Genomic DNA, 20,391 nt, shown 5'->3' with positions numbered 1-20,391 from the left:
AGAGCTTTCAACTACTGTAAACATTTGCTACATTTATACATAGACATCTGCTTATATCACACAGTTCAATGTCATTTATTAGGACACATAAGGCAATGCAGGATCTCCAAAATAATCTCTCTTATCTGTAAGTCACTAAGCAGCAAACACTATCTAATCAATAAGCACAATACAAGAACAATACAACTCTATCTGTAAACACCAACTGCATTTTTATAGACATTAACTGTTAGCAAGGCTCAGCAATCAGCAATATTCATTTTTCATAATGCAACATTTTATCAAGATTAATAATATGCTGAACTGATTCAAGTCTGCTTAATTTTGCTTCTCTTAACCCTCAAAAATGTATCAAAGCTAAAAAAAAAAAAAAAAGCTTTTTGTTACAGACAAGACAGCTTCTGTTAATAAATACTGCTAGTCCTCAATATTGCTACGAATAGGTTCTCTATTTGGCTCTCCTAACAGAAAAAACTCACAGCTCTAGAAAACATGCTGCAATTCTTGAGAGAATGTCAAGAACCACCTCCCAAAAAGCAATATGAAAAGCAACTAAACTGTAAAATAAGCTTAGACAACAATGGCAGAAACACTATGTTCCTAGCACCTCACTTTGTGCAATGAAAATCAAATTGTGACTTATGACAGTGCAATAATGAGAATTATTCAACTGCCATAGTGTGGCAGTTATACAGAAGTGCTTAAGGACTGCACAGATTTAATTTATATAAACACAGTCCTCGGTTTTTTGAACAGAAAAACTTGGAGCTTTTCCTGTCCGTAGAATATTCAACCGCAATTTGGTAGCAACTTGTATGCAAATAAACTCAATGTAAATGGAAAGCTAGGTCTTAACTGAAATATAAAGCCAGACATAACTTTTACAGTGTCAAAAATGCATTTCTAAATTAAGTATCTTAAATAAAACAAGATTTGTCATATCTATTACTTATATCTTTGCATAAAGATTTTAGTTTGTAGTTTTAAAATAATTCTTATAACTAAATCACTTACCTCCTTGCTCTATATCTGAATCAGTAAGATGTGTAAGAGAAAAGCTTGCCATGTTTGCAGGAGAGATAGAGAATCTGGAATAAGGGGATGAATGTGACCAGTTCTGATCAAGAGTCCGGGAAGGTGGAGGTGGAGAGAAGTACTTTGATGACTGAAGAGGTGGTTTCGAACTAGTAAGACTATTAGCTGCCTTTGATATAAAGGATGGCTCTGGAGAAGAAAAGTCATCATCCCATTCAAAACCCCCACCTTTTTGGGGGGGAAAAAAAGGAAAAAAGAAAAAAGACAATTTACAGTAAGGTAAAGTCATACACAGAAGACTAGAAGACTGCATTAACCCAAAACAAAACTTACAGCTTTTCTGTTCTAGCCCCAGGTCATAGAGATTTCTCTCTCATAGTTTGGTTGCCTCTCAAGATACTCTAGACACATCAATACATAAACAACCAGTATTGCATCACAAGCTTTGATAATCAGTAACACTAGTATCTGAGCCCAGCTAAACTGTATACTTAGGATGAAGTCAGTATGGTACAGTGCATTTACAAATAACGTATAATTTAAATGACATTTCATTAAAACCCATGCATGAAAGTCTCAGCCCTTGCTGTGTATAAATATATTCAAGTACCTTCTTCATCTGTTGAGCTTTCTGAATTTGCAAATCTGTTTAAGTAACTGAAACTCGAAGATGGAACAGGAGTGCTGCGAGAGCCTTCGCCGTTCACGTCTGCTGCAGGGTTTCCCAGCTCCTTAGTTGGAGTTTCCTATGGCAAACAACAAAACTCATTTAACTCTCTAACTCAAAAAATACACTCCCTCATCCCTGCCACCAACTCCTCCCCCATCCCTGCCATCAAATCTACCGTGGAATTAAATGGTCTGCAAACTCTTAAGCTGGTACTACACAACAAAACTTTGAGTTGTAGACTAAGCATATGCACGTATTTCTACTTCTAAAGAAAGTGGTATCAAATCTATGCTAAAATTCACACAGGAAATTATTATTTAAATATTATTTATGATACATAAAGTTTCATATTCCTAGGAACAAAGCTAAAACAGCTTCCAATTGAAAACAGTTCCCTTATCAGCCTGACATAGGTAAGGTTTTTTTTCTATTTAATAAAGCCTTACCCTGACTCCCAACATTTTTTTTTTAATGTTTTTTTTTTACCCCTTAATCATGCTTCAGGATAAAGAGACAGACTTTGTATGACCAGTATTCGAAGCAGCCAACATTTTATCAGTTACTGTAATAAGAAGTAAAGACTTCAACAACTAAGAGCAATTTAAACACAGCTTTTTTTTTCCTTCCCCTCTGACAAAAGGATTACTATTCTCCAGACTGCCTAAACACAAATATATGACTTATGTTTTCTATTCCAAAACACAGTTATCTCTAATATTTATGTGCGTCACCATCAGCAATATTTCTAAAGCTTGACAATATGACTGTTCTAAATTTTAAACTCACTGTACTGGTTTAGTTGCCATAATGTTAAAATACAAACTCCCTCTGTATCAAGTTACAAAAGTGAAAAATTGATAAAGCAGGAAGGGAAACAAAGGTAACCTTGGATTTTATAAGCAGATCAGTATTTCACTGAACTTGAATCACACTGGACTAATAAAAAGTAGCATTACCATCTAAATACTGCTCTCATCTTTGATTATGGTTTAAGGTAAATTTACCTGAATGTTAACTAACACAAGATGCAGAGTTAGGTTGTGGTTTGGTTTCTTTTTTTGGATGGTTGGTTTTGCTTTGGTTTTTGTTTTGTTTTTTTTCTTCTTTTCTTTTATAAAGGCATTTGAACCTAAATTTGAGGTCCTCGAACTCATTAAACAGATAAACTGTCTCTATAAAGTTACAACAACATTCTAGTAAAATAAATTAATCAAAGCTGGTCCATAATGATGCTGTCTCATATATTCAAATTAAATACAGCTTGTAAACATCAGAAAGACATGACTAAAAGCCACATTTCATTCAGCGCCTGCAGTCAAGGGTCCACAAGCAATGGAGATTCAGGATTTGGCAGCCAACCCTGACCAAAGCAAAACCCTCCTTCCCTTCAAATTAGTGCTGCTATTCCACCAGCAGCACACAACTGCATCTAGCCAAGAAAAAATAACCCACATCACAAACAAGATCTAACCCTGCAAGACAAGAAAGGCGATCTTGTAACGATGTGTCCACAAGTATTATTAAGCTATTCTACCACGTCTTGTTAAAAAAAAAAACCCTAAACCAACAAAAACTTTACTTAGCAATTAAAAAAAAAAAAAAAAAAGGATACCTGATCAAACAAATAGACCGTCACATCATCAAAGAACGTAACAGCCTTCTTCTCATTTTTCCAGTTCTCATGTTGCCTTTCATTAAGAGGTTTTGGAAGTTTTAACAAGCTTCTCAGATGTTTTCCATCATCCTTTTCAGTAAGTATCTCAGGTACTTGATGAACAGTTTCATCTTCACTGTCAGAACTCAGACTATGCATATGAAAAGTCCTCATGTCATCCTCAGAATCACTATTTTCATCTTCCTCATCTGCATCATCACCATCTTCTAAATCAAGCATTCCAGAAACATCAAGTTTGCCAAGGTATTTTCCTTCAATATCTGGCTCTTTCAGTTTTTGTCCTTCAAGGTGATAGAAGGACTTCTCACCATTACTCAGATCTAAAGGACTGTGTATGTTATGCACAGACTTTAAGTCTCTGTGTGAAAGAAGTTCTGAAGTATTAGTGCCAACACAAGAGACTGTTTTATGGGAAGTCTCAGATAATTTTATTTCATCCCTTAGGTTAATTCCTGTCGATATTTCCAAGGAGTTCAGAGTTGCCTCAGCCCACTCATCAGGACACCCCTGCATCCTTCCATCCATCTCTTGCATCTCCAAGTTGTGATTTAGTTCTAGTTTTGCACTTTGATTATTGGTATCCTGGTGATTCCCCACATCACACTTTTGCCGTCTCTCTTCAAAACTGCAGTCCTCTTCAGTGTTATTCTCTCCTCTGTTTGAAGGAACAACACACATAGTCTCTCTTAACAGATTTACAGTCTCTTCTGTTTTTTTATCTGGCTCAGAATCATTATCAGAGAAATAGGCAGAGTCTCTATACGAGTTTTGATTTCCACCCAGGAAAACCTTTGGGGTTATTTCAAAATTGCTGTTCACTGCATCTAAACAAGCTGCTGCTTCTGAAACAATTATGACTGGATTAGAAGGCAAAGCACTGACATTGCTCTCGCTAGCAACACAGAGAGCAGTATCTACACTAGCAGCATCATCAACAGTAATATGTGAAGTCCATTCTGGAGATTCCAGGTTCTCTGTTTCATAGCCACTGTCAGCAGGTTTGTCAGGCGGCAGAAGTTTCTGAGGACTTTGAGCCTGTAAAGATTCTAAAACCTCATTTACATCTAAAGAATCCAAAGAATCAGGTGTCTCTAGGGATTGTTCTACAGTTTGTATAGGAGATGGGCTGTCTTCCAAAAGACTATCCTGACTCATACAATCTGAAGTAGCAACAGAAATTAAGGTCACCTCTTCCAGAACATCCTTACAGTTCTCAAAATGATCTGATGTTTCTTGTTCTTCCTCCAATAAACATTGATCTTTTTTTAATACAAGAGACTTATCTTGCAAGTTTCTTTTCCCATCTCCCTGATCACTACATTTTTCTCTACTAAAAGCTATTTCATCAGACTCAAAAAGCATTCCTTGTTTTATTTCTGTATCACACTCATCTGTTTCAACAGCAACACCGTAATATGGATTGTTTCCAACACTACTGTTTTTGGCATTATTGGATAGCTCCTCTTGACAGAGAATATCAGTGTTACAGGACATGACTTCACTGACTTCCACATTTAAAAGTTTTCCCTCATCCTTCATATAAGGAAGATTTGCATGGTTATCACACGACTTATGTGCTGCAGATGGACTAGAGGATGCCTGTATCTCTACAGTAGTCTGAGAATTCAGATCTTTATTCATTGTCACTGGGTTAAAATTTTCATCTTTCACTGTTTTAAGACTTTCATGGATTAAAGAAAAGACCTGTGCGTTTTCAGCCAACACAGGCTCAGGCTCTACTGACTTTCTATTTGAGGTTTCTAATATACTTTTTAGAACATCATCTTGTTTTTGCCCAAAATCACTGCTGGTTTTGTTAGACAATAACCCTGTTAATAAGTTTTTCTCTTGAAGAAATAAAAAGTTAGCAGAAAGTTCTTCTGAAGTTACCAAGTCAGACTGGTTAGAGATATTTTCACATAAGGAAACTGTTTCATTTTCAGAAGCATTACTAGAAGACCCCTTTTCAGAAAGGCCTGCTGTCTTTCTAGCATCTGCATTTGAGTTTAAAACAGCTGGTTTAAAGTCTTTAGGAACATCATTTGTTTCAGTAAAACTAAGTCTTTTTCTGCTTGTCAATTCTTCTGATCTGTCAATGTCACTAAAGATATTCTGGAAAGGACTTTCTGGACTACTAGTAGCAGGCAAAAATTCCTCTTTAGGATCTGTACTGTAGTGGAAGAAGTCCCCGTCAGTGCTAGATTCTTCAATATCAAGATCCCTGAGAACTGCAAAATGAGAACTTTTTTCTTGTACAGCTTCTTGATGATCAACTTCTGTAGTTAGTACAACTGATTGGTTATCAAAATTCATGCTACACCCACATCCTTTTTCCTCTAACTGGATATAGTAGTCATTCCCAACAGAAAGCTTGTGTGCATCAAACACAGGTAACACCCCAGGGACAGCAAGTGATGCTTCTTGACCACTTCCATCCTGTGCTCCCGACCCTTGCTCTGAAAGTGACCTCTCAAAAACCTCCACCGGAAAGAAAATACTTGTGTACGTCATTGCTTCGTCAGGATTCACACGACCACATTCATCAAAGTGATCATGTTTAGCTGCCTCCCAGATATATTCAAAGCTGAGACCATGGCTTGTTTCAGTTACAGTAAGAACTTCCTCCATCTCATGGCCAAGTCTTTCTCCTGTGAAGTGATCCAAGATTGGAAATGCAGAATTATTTATTTCTCTGTTGGAGGTGTTTGGTTTAAGAGCATTCCACTGCTGTTCAAAGTCAACCTCCGAGTCCCTTTGGCTTTGCATGCGAAGGTAAGTTAAGAGTCTATGCACTTCTTCTGCTGTTGGTCTCTTTTCTGGAGGTAGCCAACAGAACTGCAGAACTTCATACCTATACAAATAAGAAACATGTTTCAGTAAGTTTCACACTGAACAGGAATTGATAAAATTCAGATAACTAACAAGCTAAGGAGTAACGATTAATATCACTGGCAGGAATTTCCATCTATCGCAACTGCTTTTACTTTTATCGAGGATTCCTTTGCCAGGAGCATGATTCCATATAGCAATTTCAGTATATTTAAGAGAATCGAGTAATTTCAGAAAACTCTTCAGCAGCTTTAAGAATAAAGAAAAACATTTAAAGTTTACCATCTATCAGAATATGGCTGCTCCAGTTGTGGCTTGAAGAGTTTAACCTGTTTCTCCTTTATCACATGGGTTAGGACTTCCTTGTCAGAAAAGTCTGAATAAGGCTGAGCAGCATTCTCAAACAGCTCCCATAATGTGACACCCAGAGACCTGAAAAAGAGCAGCAAATGACTGTGCATTCTAAGAACTATTTTAAAGTTGCTTTTTCTAACAAAGTAAGGACTATGCAAAGCAAAACTGACAAGAAGAAACAAAAATTACTCTCCCATTGGCTCTGTAACAACTTCAGAATCTGTTAATTCATTTTATTTGACAGAATCCTAGAAGCCTCAAGAATAAAGTTGCTTGAAGGCAATGACAATGAAGGCAACACCAATGAAGGCAACAAAACAGAAGAGGCCTCAAATGATTCAACTATGGAAGAAATCCCCATATACTAAAAAAAAAAGAAGTAGAAAATGCCTGCTTTGAGATGCAAAATGAGAAAACCTTATAGTTAGTCCAAATGTATGAAAAGCTTTCATCACAACTTGCAGTTATGGGTCAAACTGCTAGAAAATTTATGTTTGTTTCAGTTTTCATGAAATTACTTATTTTTAAGCTGCAGTGGTCAGAAGCTGCCTCTTTGCTCAGTATGTATAGAGCACTCATCACATTTTCTGTGATGAGAGTTGATGCTGATCTTTGGGCAACCTTTCCTTGCTCAAAAAGTAACTGACTCTGCACGTATTACAGTCGGATAATATAGATTGGAAGGGGTCTCTGGAAGTCATCTAGTCCAAACCTGTTCAAATTAGATCTGTATTAAAGGCACTAAAATTCAAGTTGGAAACCTTTAGACCCCAGCTGCTTATAGTTTAGATGAACAGTATGATCTGAGGAAGCGTGCTTGAAGAATGCAAAGAAATCAGTATTTAGATAATTTCTATCTATCCTACTTGCATTCTGCAATCCTACCTTTACAGTAGCAAATAAAACCTTGTTTATTATTTAATATCCTTAGAACAGACTAACAGGAATTGAACTACAATGTTTTCAGAAATGTTAGCCTAAGCCCCAATTTCCATTATCCAAATTTCTTAGGACTTGAGAATTGAAGTGGAACTCGGTGATTTCAAAAAAGTTAATCTTCAAGATTTGCACCAGTCTTTGTCTATAAGCTCTTTGGTAGCAAAGACAAATGGTTAACTGCAGCCCTCAAATGCTGCAGTAAGAAATTAAGAAGCTACTGTTCTACCAGTGGAACTTAATGAGGCTCTAGCGGGATCAGCTTTTTATGGCATCTGCAGCTATTCATTACTGGAAAAACCATTTACCATTTCCTTCCTTTATAAACATTTGGAGGCATTTGTCAAATACACAGTAATTACTTTTATTAGTATGAACACTTCTTTTTTTGCTAAACAGTTTTTCTTAATCCAGTAGTTCTTTCAACAGATTTCTAAGCATCTCTCCAAAGCAAGGTAGTTTCAGGTTTTCAGAGATTAACCTACTGTACATCCGATGAAATTAAGAAGTAGTGCATCAGGCCAATATTCAATTTAACTATAAATATTATTTACTCCTTTGTGAAACATTTGAAAATACGTTCACAAATATATAATTGAAATTATTTTAAAGCCTACTACATACCATATGTTACTGTATTTATTTTGCTCTGCTGATAACAGTCGGTCTTGAAAACTTGTGACTAACTCAGGTGCAGTCCATCGGAGAGGAACAAGTTTCTTCTCATCTGTCTCAATATAATCTTCCTAAATTATTGATAAAAAAACCAGAAAAAGACTGAACAAACATTGGATCAACTTCCCGAATTCAACAGTCCTTTCCTTAATATGGTTTTATGTGCTCCTTATGCAAAAAAAATAGAATTTAAAAAATTAATCAAATTTTTCCCAAGTAACAGAGAAAAATGCAATAGAGGAGATGCATTCACCATTCACTGCATAGCAGAAAAAATGAATGTCAGTTTCTTGTTTAAGGCTAGGTACTCAGAAAATGTTTTTAATTGATGCCTTGAAATTTTCCACTTTATTGATATATTTAAATACTTTGAACATTAAGAGATTTGATTGAATTTTTCCTTTAAAACATTAAACTGAATTTGTGCGTATTTTAGCATTACTGTAAATAGGACCTAAAAAGACAGATTTAACCAGAAGCTTCCTTCTACAAGCATAAACTACAGTCACCTCTGGAAAGATCATCTATTCTGTTACATGAGCTTGCTATGGTTATTTGCCAGTTATACTCTGAAAGTCCATTATTCAAATAAAGGACAATCTAGTATCAGTTTAACTTTAAAGTATGCTTGTTATAACTTCAGACCCTAAATCCTTTAAAAAAGTGGTATGTGACTAGATTAACTTACCTTATATCTACTGAATCCTATACCATAATCTCCTACTTTGACATTTAAATCAGATGTAAGAAAGCAATTCCGTAAGGCCAAGTCACTGAAAAAGCAAACAAATAAATGAGACCAAACCAAGAAGTCTTCAATGTAAATTAAGACAAGTGGGATAACAGAAGTGACACTTCTAAAGTTAGAACAATCAGGCCACAGTGTAAAGTGCCAAATGAAAAGCCAACAAAATTCTAAAAATAAAATAAAATTTAAAAATCAAGGATTTCTGCACAACTGTAGGTTACAGTAGCGAGTAGCAGGTCATAATAGGAGCAGATCGGTAATACAAACCAGCTAGCACTAAGGATTCAACATCCACACTATATACACTTCACCAATTTTATTCACCAGCTGTAGTCCTAAGCCATAGACCTAAATCCTACTAAAGGCTAAAGCAAGCTAGATGCAAGAAAGATGGGCTCCTGGAGCGACCTTTCTGCTTCTCTGTGGGCAAAATTAAACCAGTCCATGCACAGCAAAACACCAACTCATAATGCAAATCCAGACACAGGAACTGAAGACATTAACTTCTGAAGTACAGTTTTGATCCAAACTAAATGTTAAGATGGTTCTCTTGTTGCTTCCATTTTCATTAAGTTTTAGAACCTATATAAGCCAACAATTGATCCCATATCTCACTGGAATACTGCAGACACCTTAGTTCTGTATAAACACTCATCGCTTTCAGAAAAACCAAGCACTGACAGGATCTCTCCTTACAGCAGACTTATCGGACAAGATTTGTTTTGTGGCCATAGGGATGTGACTTCCTTTAGGCCCTCCCATATTTTTAAGAGAGATAATCAGTGTAGAGCCACATAATCAAGCAGAATCTGTGTTCTAGAATCGAAGTAAAACTAAACATTGTGACAAGGTAACCACATTTAAAGATTTTATACAAAAATCTAGATACTGTGCTGGCCTTCATAAAAACAAGTTTAAAATGTAGTCGCTTCTCTAGAGTAGTGACGTATACTCTTGAGCTTTCAAACTACACATAGAATTTCCATGCAATTATTTCATTCTACTAATAATCCTATGATGTAGATTACTTAGGCTGTTCACAGGCTTGAGTGAGGTAGGTCCCTCTTTACCTAACACCTGTCGTTGCACCTCTTGCATTTTAATTATCAAGAGCAAAATCTATCAACAATTCAGATCAGGTTTAAATACTTCACTATTTAAAATACAATGCTCAGCAACTAGTAACACCTTACACCTACAGTTAAGTTCCTCTAAATAACAAAGCCATACATTACACATGAGCTAGAACTACAGATGGTCTTTGAAAACCATTAGAAAGAGTCATGTATTTCACAGAAGTCTTTTAATAAACAAATCCAAGAGCTCTTGAATACATACTGTAGTTTCCAGTTTCCATCATAAACCAGACCACAAGCAGCCAGCAGTGCTGCTGTAATAGTGCCAAGAAGCTGTTTTAGAAAACCTATCGTGAAAACTCAGAAATTTATGCAAGTTTAATGAAGCTGCATGCTTATTATGGAACTGTAGCTGTGACAGCAAAGCGCTCTGCCAGATAATTGCTCAAATATTTTGCTTCTCAGTTTCACAAGAGGGTACCAGGCAATTAAGTGCACTGGAAGAACTCTGCCATTGCTTCTGTGTGGCTTAAAAAAAAGTCTCAGAATTACAAACAGTCTGAAAGCCACACAGCTTCCCTACTTCAAAGAAATAAGAAAATGTTTTCCTTTCCAGACTCATTGAACCACACAGGTCAAACACATTTGTAACCCTCAATACAACCCAAAGCTTTCCAACTTGTTTTTTAATATTTAAATAAATATCCTGGAAGAGAAAATAAAAAGTTGGCTGCTTGAATTTACCACTAACAACAAAATCACTGATGCTGGAGCTTTACCACTTACTCTGACAGCATCAGGATAGTGTTGCTAGAAGTAAACATTTACAATGAGAATCTTGTAGATCCACAGAATAATTATTTATCAAGTTTAACTATTTCACTGACAATGTACTGTTAAATTTAATACCTACAGAGCCATGCTGCTGCAATACAAGAAACAAAGATCACTCAGTTTGACAGGTAAAATCTGTACTACCTTCAAGTCATTTGACATTGTTAAACAGGTTACAAGAACAGCTCTGCCTGTCAGCCACCAGCTGTGGCCAGGCTTTGGGGTTTTCTCAGTGTTTTGGTGTTGGTTTCTACTTGCACTTTTTAAGAATTCAGTTTAATAGTTCAGCTGCTCCCTGAACATGAAGTTCTTGCTTTCTCTAAGTAGCAAGATGTTCATTTATAAGCTCTAGCACAAATCCCTAACTTGCTGAAAGGGATGATACAAGTGCTGCTTCTACAGCAGAAAACAGACCCGATTCAACATAAAACCAAAATAAAGGTTTCATCAGCTAAGCCATGTCTGGGGAGCAAGTACTCTTCAATACTTTGGCCATTACAAGTCTAAGGTTGATGTCTTCCAGTTCCTTAACACTTCCTTGTTTAAAGCAAAAATAATTAATTTTGGCATATTTCTGAGCAATTAAGTTTCATCAATACATTTTTTTCTCCTTTTACTACTACTGCCATTCTTTCAATAGCAACTTAATAAACTTTAATTAAAAATAAAGAAGTCTAGCATTTTTCTCCCTTGATTAAAATGGAGTTTTTCTCCCATTATGATTTCTTCTAAATGTGACTACCTCCATTACTGAAGATGAAAAGGCTACATGAACAACAATGCAGTGAGAGAACCCCTGCTTCAGTCAGATTTTTCATCTAAAGTCAGCTTCTCCCTTACTGCATTAGAAAGGAAGTGGTTTTCATTTTTTTTTCCATTTTTAGTAACAAAGGTAACAGATTACTAAACAGAAGTTCTAAATTGTTATAATCTGTAAAAAATACACAGCAAGTAAGATTCATTCTAACATCCCACGCACATAATAAACAAAACAAATTTAACTTTGACATGAATTAATCAGACAACTACATCTTCTGGATTGGCTTAGTGGCAGGTTGTATTCTATGGGCTGCAAACCTAAAAAGTAGGTGATCAGCTTTCAGTCAAGTGGGAGCTGTAACACCACCGCAGTTAAATTAGCACCTTCAGAACCATCACACCTTCATGACTTAGGGTATGCAAGTTAGACAGAAGGTTGTTAAACCACAATCTTCAATACACATGGATTTTAATGAAAATAGGTACAAGTAATTTATCTGGAAAGCATACCTGTGCACAAAATTATGTTTATGCATTACAGCAAGTCCAGCAGCAATCTCGCACGCCATTCTCTGTAGCAGCATTATTTGTGAATCTCCTTTAATGTGTTCCTGCTCACTGCTGATATAAGTTTTTAGGTCACCCTGTAAAAGAAGTTGAAAATACTTATCAGCCTTGTATATTGGTTGAATCTGAAAAATATTTAATGAAGAACCAACTAACCATATTACTTATTAACCACACCTGTGCTTAATAAAAAAATTTCCACAGGTTTCCAGTCTCCATAAGGATTCTTATAGAAGTCATCTAAGGCATATGGTATTGTCCTTTTAAGGGTTTTTAATCAAATAATTTAGTAATTAACATTCTAGATCATACTGTTACATAAAACCTGTCATACAATATTACTTTCCATTAAAAACAAGAGTTTTATGAGTTTTTGGTTTTAAATGAGATGAGTTTTCAACTGCTCCAAATCAGTAAAGCTGACTGTCTGGAATTTGCAAGGGGATGGAAGGGAGAGACCAGAGAAAAGGGTTTCAGACACTGCCAGCTCACCAGAGTGTTAGACATAAAAAGCACTGTAATACATCCCACTCCAATCAGAGAATACAGAAGATGGCAGCAGTTTTACTGAACCTAGGCAAAGCTGAGCAACAGACACATAATTAATGAGCCCACAGAAGCACTCCATAAAAACAGAACAGCTTTGAAACAGAGAATATAACTGGAAGTTGTCAAATATTCAGGAAAAGCAAGACTATAGCAAATGAATTCAAGCAAGGGAAGAGAACAAGTTTCTCATGCCATTATTGTTCCTACTTTCACAGCTGGACTTTTAACCTAGCACCCCTATATTCTTGTTATTTAAAATACAGACTTTCTTTAAGTTTAGCAAACTACTTCAGAGTTGCAACTGCACAACATCAGTACATCACAAATTGTTTCACCAACGTAACTGTCCATGTCCACTGTCTACCTAAGTCTTTGGCCAGGACCGAGACTGAAGGAAGTCTTGAGATTGACCAGACAAGAAGGCAATCCTTCCACTGGCTAAAGAGCTCTGATGTTCAGAAAAGACTGAAGATCACTAAACTTCCTGTTTCCCTGGTGCTCATTTACATTATGGAGCTGGAACTGAAGCATCTCATTCCTCCTTAATACAGTTAATTGAGGATGACAATTTACAATTCCATTAGTTCGAGCCGCAGATGTCTGTGTCGTGCGTTAAAACCTAACAGTGCTGTGACAGCTGAGGCTGGACGGTCACAAACCTGGGTTATATTGAATAAGATAAGAAGCAATGGGACGGTCTATTTAAAAGCAAACACTACTCCTATGTAAAACAACTTCATTTTAATTTTTTAAAACATTGATTCTACAGTACACACAAGCAGCTATTCTACCTTCATCTGCTTTATATGTACTACTTAAGCTGCAAGTAGCTATAGCACCTTGTGAGAAAGCATGTGTAATTTCAAATACTGTTTCATGTTGTAGAAGCCTTCATTACATTCTCTTTATCCTGTTTTTAGCTACTAATTAGGTAACATTTACGTATTTGCATCCTATAGAATTTCATTTTTTAAAATGTTTCCTGAAACATTCTTATGACTTACAATTACAGCTTTAATATTATACTGGCTCATGCATGCATGTATGAACGCTCTGTATAGACACAGACACCCCTTTCTCCCTTGCCAGAGTAGATTTACTAGAGCAGAGTTCCAAAGAAACTACAAAAGGAACAGTGTCCATAACACACACAGATTCCCAAGCCTAACGAATACAAGCAGGTACAAAATATCGAGCTTAACTGACTCTAGGTGGCAGCAAGCACCTGAAGAAAGTCAAACTCTCCAAAACTGTTGTCATTCATTAAAACAGCAACTGGTTACTTAGGGTTTGGCCCAGGTGCATTAAGTCCCTAGGTCTGAAATTCATCAAGGAATTACTTCTTAATTTTTAAATGCATTAGTGACATCAGTGCTGTATGGCTTCCCTTATTTACTAAATAACTAATGCAGGCACACATTTTTGCAGGAAACACAACTTTTATTAAATCCAGCACCTTGAAATATACTAGTTCTATTTTTCCCATTCTACTCTAATTAAGGGTCCAATCAAGGTAAATATAAAACAGGGGGGTTTTGTAATTGCTTTGAAAGGACATTGCTTATATCAAACTGGGGGGAACCAATGAATACAGTCAAGTGCTGGACTGCCATCCAGAGAGACCTGGACAGGCTGGAAAGAAGGGTCCAGAAGGCTCCACAAGGACAAATGCAAAGTCTTGCACTTGGAAAGGAAAAACCCCTTGCAACAACACAGTGAGGACTGACCAGCTGGGCAGCATCTCTGAAGGAAGGGACCTGGGGATCTTGGTAGACAGCAAGCTGAACATCAACCACCTGTGTGCCCTGGCAAAGAGTGCAAGCAGCATCCCAGGCTACATCAACAGGACCACAGCCAGTAGAACAAGGGAAGAGATTATCCCTTTCCACTCAAGAGCTTCAGGCTGGGCATAAGGAAAATGGTTTTCCACACTGGAGCAGAAGCACTGGTTGCCCAGAGAGACCATGTAGTTTCCATCCTTGGATGTTTTCAGCATTCAGATGGTCAAAGCCCTGAGAAATCTGGTCTGACCTCAGGTTGACACTGCTCTGAGCAGGAGGTTGGAGCAGAGAACTCCTGAACTCCTTGCTAGCCTGAATTATCCTATGATGCTGCCCTGCCTACAAGCAGACACTAGCAATACATCAACACTATTCCCATACTGTTTTATGAGCCACAAAATGGCTCTTTATCAGACAGACTTTTTAACACAGTAAATATCAAGGTTATACATCTCAGAATAAACACAGTTCTGCAAAAGTCACTGCTCAGACACCTAAATATAAAAAGCTCAATAATCATTCTTGAGGAAGGCTCTACTCTCTCTCCAACTTCCTCTGCCTCTTCCCTCCTCTCCCTGGGACTCCATGAAGATGTAGGTTTTGCGTGTCCTCCCATCCTTCTCAGTTGTTGTCAGGATCAGTTCAGCTGTCTTTGTAAGTCTGAATACAGTTTTTCCCCTCTAATGGCCAGAAGCCAGGGGCATGTTTACATGCAATACTCTGGTATTTTTCTTGTTTGTGCAAATTCCACATTTGGTTCATATGAACACCCAAACAAACAGCTGCCGTGACTTTTTAAACCAGTAAATCTACTCAGTGCCTCATATCAATACTGACTATGGTTATTAAACAGCTTTGTTGAACTCCGGTTAAGAAGTTTTAATTGCAAAGGTTCTTTTTTGATTTGAAGATAATGTTTTCAAGTGGCAGTAATTAGAAAAAGGCCAAACAAAAGAAAGAACCAACCACTGCAGACAGGCACCTTCCACTAACAGCAACGTCCCTGAAGCAAGCTACAGGGCATTCTAGGCACATACTGCATCCTGCTGATCTCATCTGCTCAGGGAATTGCAAGACCTGAAGAATTTCTGGAAGAATTTGATAGGCAAATCACCCTCACAATATACATGGTACATCCACATTTGAATAACTTTCCTTTACTCATAAATTATGTCAATCCATTAGAGGATTTGCTGTGCTGACAAAATGCTGGCCACACACGGCTGAGTAATATATTAAAGTTAATAAGCCAGCTACCACTATTTTTAACCTGGCATCATTCTACAATGTTTAACAGTGAACAGTTAACTATTCATAGAAGGCTGCACCAACACACTAATACGGAGGGGTGAGGAGGGCAAGAACTTTTGAGCATTTCTGTTTATAGTTACCATTTTTTAAACAATTTTAACACAGGTAAAGGAAAATTAGGATTTAAAAGCTTTAAATCACTTATGCACAACTGACCTCTCTTGCTTCTTGCCCAGCTCTGCAAAGCAAGGGACATAAAGCAACTTGGATTACATTCTAAAATAGGCAAAATGTCAGCAAATACAGTTACTGCATATACAACTGAACAGTGTCGAGTAACAGAAGTGTGTAAGTAGCTTGAAAACAAGTAAGCCAGCCTGCACGACATGCTGTTGTTAGCTCTGGTATCTCCACACTACAGTTCCAGTGACTCTGATCAAGATCTTTCCGTGCCAAGGAGCCTGGGAACTGATAATCCAACAGGGCTGCCTGCGCAGCCCAGACAAGGTCAAGTGGTCCTAAAAAGGCTACGAGTCCCAGTAAGAGAAGCTGCAAAAGGGGGTAATGCTGTGATAGGCTATGAATTTGAAGGAGTGCAAAGAAAACAACCACTGTACACTCTAGACTCTTGGTCAATAGAATTGCCACATTTTTCATTACTTAATATCCCAAACTTGCAAAATGAGGTCTACATTGCCAGAAGAGCCTCAAAAGAACTTGTCATCCGAAGATATTTAAATGTCCCCTCCAAGACAGTTGACATATCTGCCACCTTTTTTCTTAACCCTCGAATTCTTAATCACGTTAAGTACAAGGGAATAAAACAAGCATATGCTTTGTTGTACATACACAACACCAGTAACACAAGATAAAGAGCTTTAGCATAACATTAGACTACTACTAGCAAAACAGGAACATGTTTCTCATCCTTCCCATTTGAACAATAAACAGTCACCACAGACACTAGAACCTTGAGTCAACCACTTGAACTGCATCTGCCCCTATGGTCTTTCTGTTGAAGAATGAGACTCTTGCATGTTTTAGAGGCATCTCCATACTCCCCAATTTACCTAATTTCAGAAAAAAAAGTACAAAAGAAGCTATGAGCTTTTGAGATCAACTACTAAAAGCCTGAAAAATGCAAGTAACTGCCATGCCAGCCACAGTGATAAAAATCAGCTTCTAGAATATCAGCCTACTGACACTCCACTGAAAACCTGTCTACTAAAAAAAGCTATCTAGCCATACCTTCTATTCCACATGGTGCTGTCTGGCTTCCTTCACATTTCTCCCTTCTTCATGTCTCTCCTCTCCCCTCACTCCAGTATTGCTACCTCCCACACTAGGCCTTGGGACTACAAGGAGTGACATACAGCAATACCGAGCTACCTTACTGCACTCATCTCAATCTCTGCATAAAACTACTCAAGTGAACACTGTTGTGTCTGACTAGTCACAGTATATGTGTGTGCACAGCGAATAAAACGCTGTGATATTTAGGAGATGCTCAGCTCTACCACATATGAACTCTTTACGTGAGCCAGACTCAGACTGAAAGTCTGTTTAACTCACTATAATATGTAATTTTCTAAAGACAAGTTTTAGTTCACTTGGAATAGAAATCAGCACAGACATATATTTCCATTCCAAATAAATTACCTAACTACATTTGAATTTATAAAACTACCACTTTGGCTGTCAAGCTTACTGCCCCCAGTTAAAGTGAAAATCTATTTTATCCCCTTAAGTAAAATCCTTTCCAGATTACTCTTCCAGGATCATGACAATTTCTGGCATTAATCATGAGGCATCAAACAAGGATATTATTTTTTCCGTATACTTAAAGTAGGACAATCTTTAAAAGTTACTCCATCTTCAAATTCAAAGCCGGATTAAATAGCATAACTATTTAAAAACATGGTAGCAAATAAATTCTGATTCTGTTAGACTATAAAATGCAATTCCCTTTCAAAGGTTCTGTTAAAGACCCTCCAAGTTGAGTAGCAGGTTTAAAAATCATTAAGACTTATTCTATTCCTACATATTGAAAAACTATTTAAAAAACCCATTATCTGGTTAACCTTAAGCACCTACTTTTTAATTCTTAGCAAAACCAGAACACTTTGATCACTTTAAAAGTTCAGGCATTTCTTCCCTTCAGAAAAGAATGATTTTATCAGCACTTCTGCCTCACTAATCTACCACTACTAATAAATTTGAGCAAAAGAGCAGTAATGAAAAATACAGTTATTTAAGGTCACAGATTAAACGATGTTTCTCAAGAAAACTCAAAAGTTCACGTTAACTCTTACTGAAATTGCTTGAGGCAGCCGATGCAAACAGAACCATATTTGTGCACCTGATTTCAAAGGAAAATTCTGTAGTAGTGAAGCTGGTAAAAAAGGATCTTCCTGAATTTTGTAAGTGCAAACTATCTTACTTCTGAAAGACTTATTTCTTAATAACATCCGTGCACTTCTGAGTTTGTTTCTGTCTTGACATTTTCTAAGAAACTCTGCTTTCCATTATATCTAGACTACAAACTTTAAAAGCAGCCATTGAGTCAACGTTTGTATAACCACCTGGAGTTCTGGGTTTGTTTGGTTTTTAATAATGTGTTATGCTACAATAAAGCAATTCAAGTCTTTCCAGACCAGGGATCTATCACCATATCCAAATTTTAGTCTCTGAAGACACTGTGTACGCTGAGCACAGTTCAAAGCTTCTATACATGCATACCACCCCCTTTCTCACAACATTCATGTAAATTCCAACACATGCCCAGGAATGCATATGCTGAGCAAGGTTTTTGTGTGACTATCCTTCCCATCTTCAGTTGCCTCTGTGGCACTAACAGCAGAGCAGAAAGCAGTGAGAACACCCTTCACTGTGCTCCTAGCATTCCTTCTGGTGTTCAGGAAGTATAATAAGGCAGTTGCTTGGGGCAGGGTGGGGAGGGTGGGGAACAGAAAGCAAAGAAGGATAAGAAGGAAAAGAAAAATACAGTAATAGAGTATTACACCTCCTGAGTAACAGCACTCAGGAGGTGGGGAGGTAGAAGAGAGGAAATTATTTCCTCAGTTAACATTTTCATAGAAATGGTAATAAAAGCACATTAAGATTGCACAGACAGCAAACAGAATTTAGGATGTGATATGAGTGTGTTCATGTGATAATGGACTGCAATAAAAAGCTTTCTTCTATCCTCCTTTCCTCTCCAAGCTCCCTGTTACACGATGTAGGCAGACTGAAAGAGACTAGTAATTCTATTAGCAAAGAAAGAACAACTATTTTCTTCCTCAGAACATTCCACAAGCACCTAGAATTTACATGATTAATTAAAAAGAATATAAACAAAAAACTACACTTGTAGTCTGTCTCTAAACAAAAAAAATCTGTCTTCTGAAATTCAGGTTATTCAAAACACTTTCCAGAAAGAAAAAGAATCATTTCATGAGTGAAGGGCAGTAAAGTCACTACATACAATTTACAACAACAGAAAAACAACTGCTGCCTTTTGTATAAGTGCACTTACCAAGTCACAGAACTCAAAAACTAGGAGATAAGGAATGGCTTCCACACATTGCCCAATACACTGGAGAACATTTGGATGCTGAAGAATGCTGGAGTGAAAAAATACAGTCAAAGCCAGAAAGATCACAGTATACATTATTTGCAGTAAAATACAACACACTGAATTCCTACCAGAAGTTTCAACACATAAAATTGTCAGGGGGTGGCATGAACAGAAGGTGCAAGTATCCAAAGCCAGAGATTCCATTTGCACCTTCATACCTCCCTTGTATTGCTGCAGCATATCACAGAGCAGCTGAAACTCAGAGCATCTCAAAATCACAAAAGCCAGCACTGCCACAAGAAAGTTACACCCATCCTCCCACCATCCCTTATACCCGAAATAAGCGTATGCAACTGGTTTGTGAACTACACCAAGGAACTGATCTGGCTAAAAGTAAACCCTTTTTTTGCCAGGTTAGTTCCTAGCCAGATCAGTTACTTTTTCTAAATTGCTTCAAAACCACTTGTGCCAATGCAGCAGAAGGCATGAGATTTCTTCTTCTGACAACTGCCAGCAATCTAAGCCTAAATGCAAATATACCTAGGACATTAGAAAGCATTAAGAATAGAAAGCTCTCTGTGACCACTCACTTGCAGCATATTCATGCAAGGTAAACCACACTACAGGGTATGTCTACTGAACTACAATACGCCTCTCTTTTCCAGTCATCCACAAAAGCCACACACTTGTGGCAGTTAGCTCTTCAGAGAATTCTCACCATTCCCAAAACACAGGAAGAGAAATTACACTCCCTTTAATATTCCAAATACGTTTCTAAAACACAAAGACTCAACCCCTGGAAGCAATTATCCTCCAAGCATAACACAAGAGGAAGAGAACACCAAACAATCCTGTCCTGTTGGCATTTCCAGTCAGACTAATGATTTCTCACTTGTAGAGTACTACTGGACTGAAGCTAGTGTAATCCTGGGGTTTTTTTGTGTGCCCAAGTCTCCTTGCAAGCTACCTGAACAAAATTAGGTTTTATCACTATGTTGCATTTAATTTTCTGAAAAAAAGAACATTAAAGAAATTAATGTATATCTGATAACAGAAAAAGTGTTGCCAGTTCCCC

The 20,391-nt window shown here is 37.2% G+C and overlaps 1 protein-coding gene across 1 annotated transcript in view; it reads right to left on the bottom strand.

The window, feature by feature from the left end:
* The window catches only part of LMTK2 (lemur tyrosine kinase 2), a gene marked incomplete at its 5' end in the record, with an annotated part of 25,389 nt that overhangs the window by 619 nt on the left and 4,379 nt on the right, over positions 1 to 20,391 (bottom strand). The window contains 8 exons of the mRNA XM_010173467.1: positions 1,015 to 1,263; positions 1,646 to 1,781; positions 3,318 to 6,231; positions 6,492 to 6,641; positions 8,124 to 8,245; positions 8,863 to 8,947; positions 12,102 to 12,235; positions 19,275 to 19,362. Of these exons, the coding sequence (XP_010171769.1) occupies positions 1,015 to 1,263; positions 1,646 to 1,781; positions 3,318 to 6,231; positions 6,492 to 6,641; positions 8,124 to 8,245; positions 8,863 to 8,947; positions 12,102 to 12,235; positions 19,275 to 19,362 (3,878 nt within the window). The remainder of the gene's footprint in view (positions 1 to 1,014; positions 1,264 to 1,645; positions 1,782 to 3,317; positions 6,232 to 6,491; positions 6,642 to 8,123; positions 8,246 to 8,862; positions 8,948 to 12,101; positions 12,236 to 19,274; positions 19,363 to 20,391) is intronic.

The sequence above is a fragment of the Antrostomus carolinensis genome, unplaced genomic scaffold (genome assembly GCF_000700745.2).
Source record: "Antrostomus carolinensis isolate BGI_N321 unplaced genomic scaffold, ASM70074v2 scaffold11288, whole genome shotgun sequence".
NCBI classification, from domain to species: Eukaryota; Metazoa; Chordata; class Aves; order Caprimulgiformes; family Caprimulgidae; genus Antrostomus; species Antrostomus carolinensis.
This window is presented reverse-complemented; position numbering and strand designations above follow the sequence as displayed.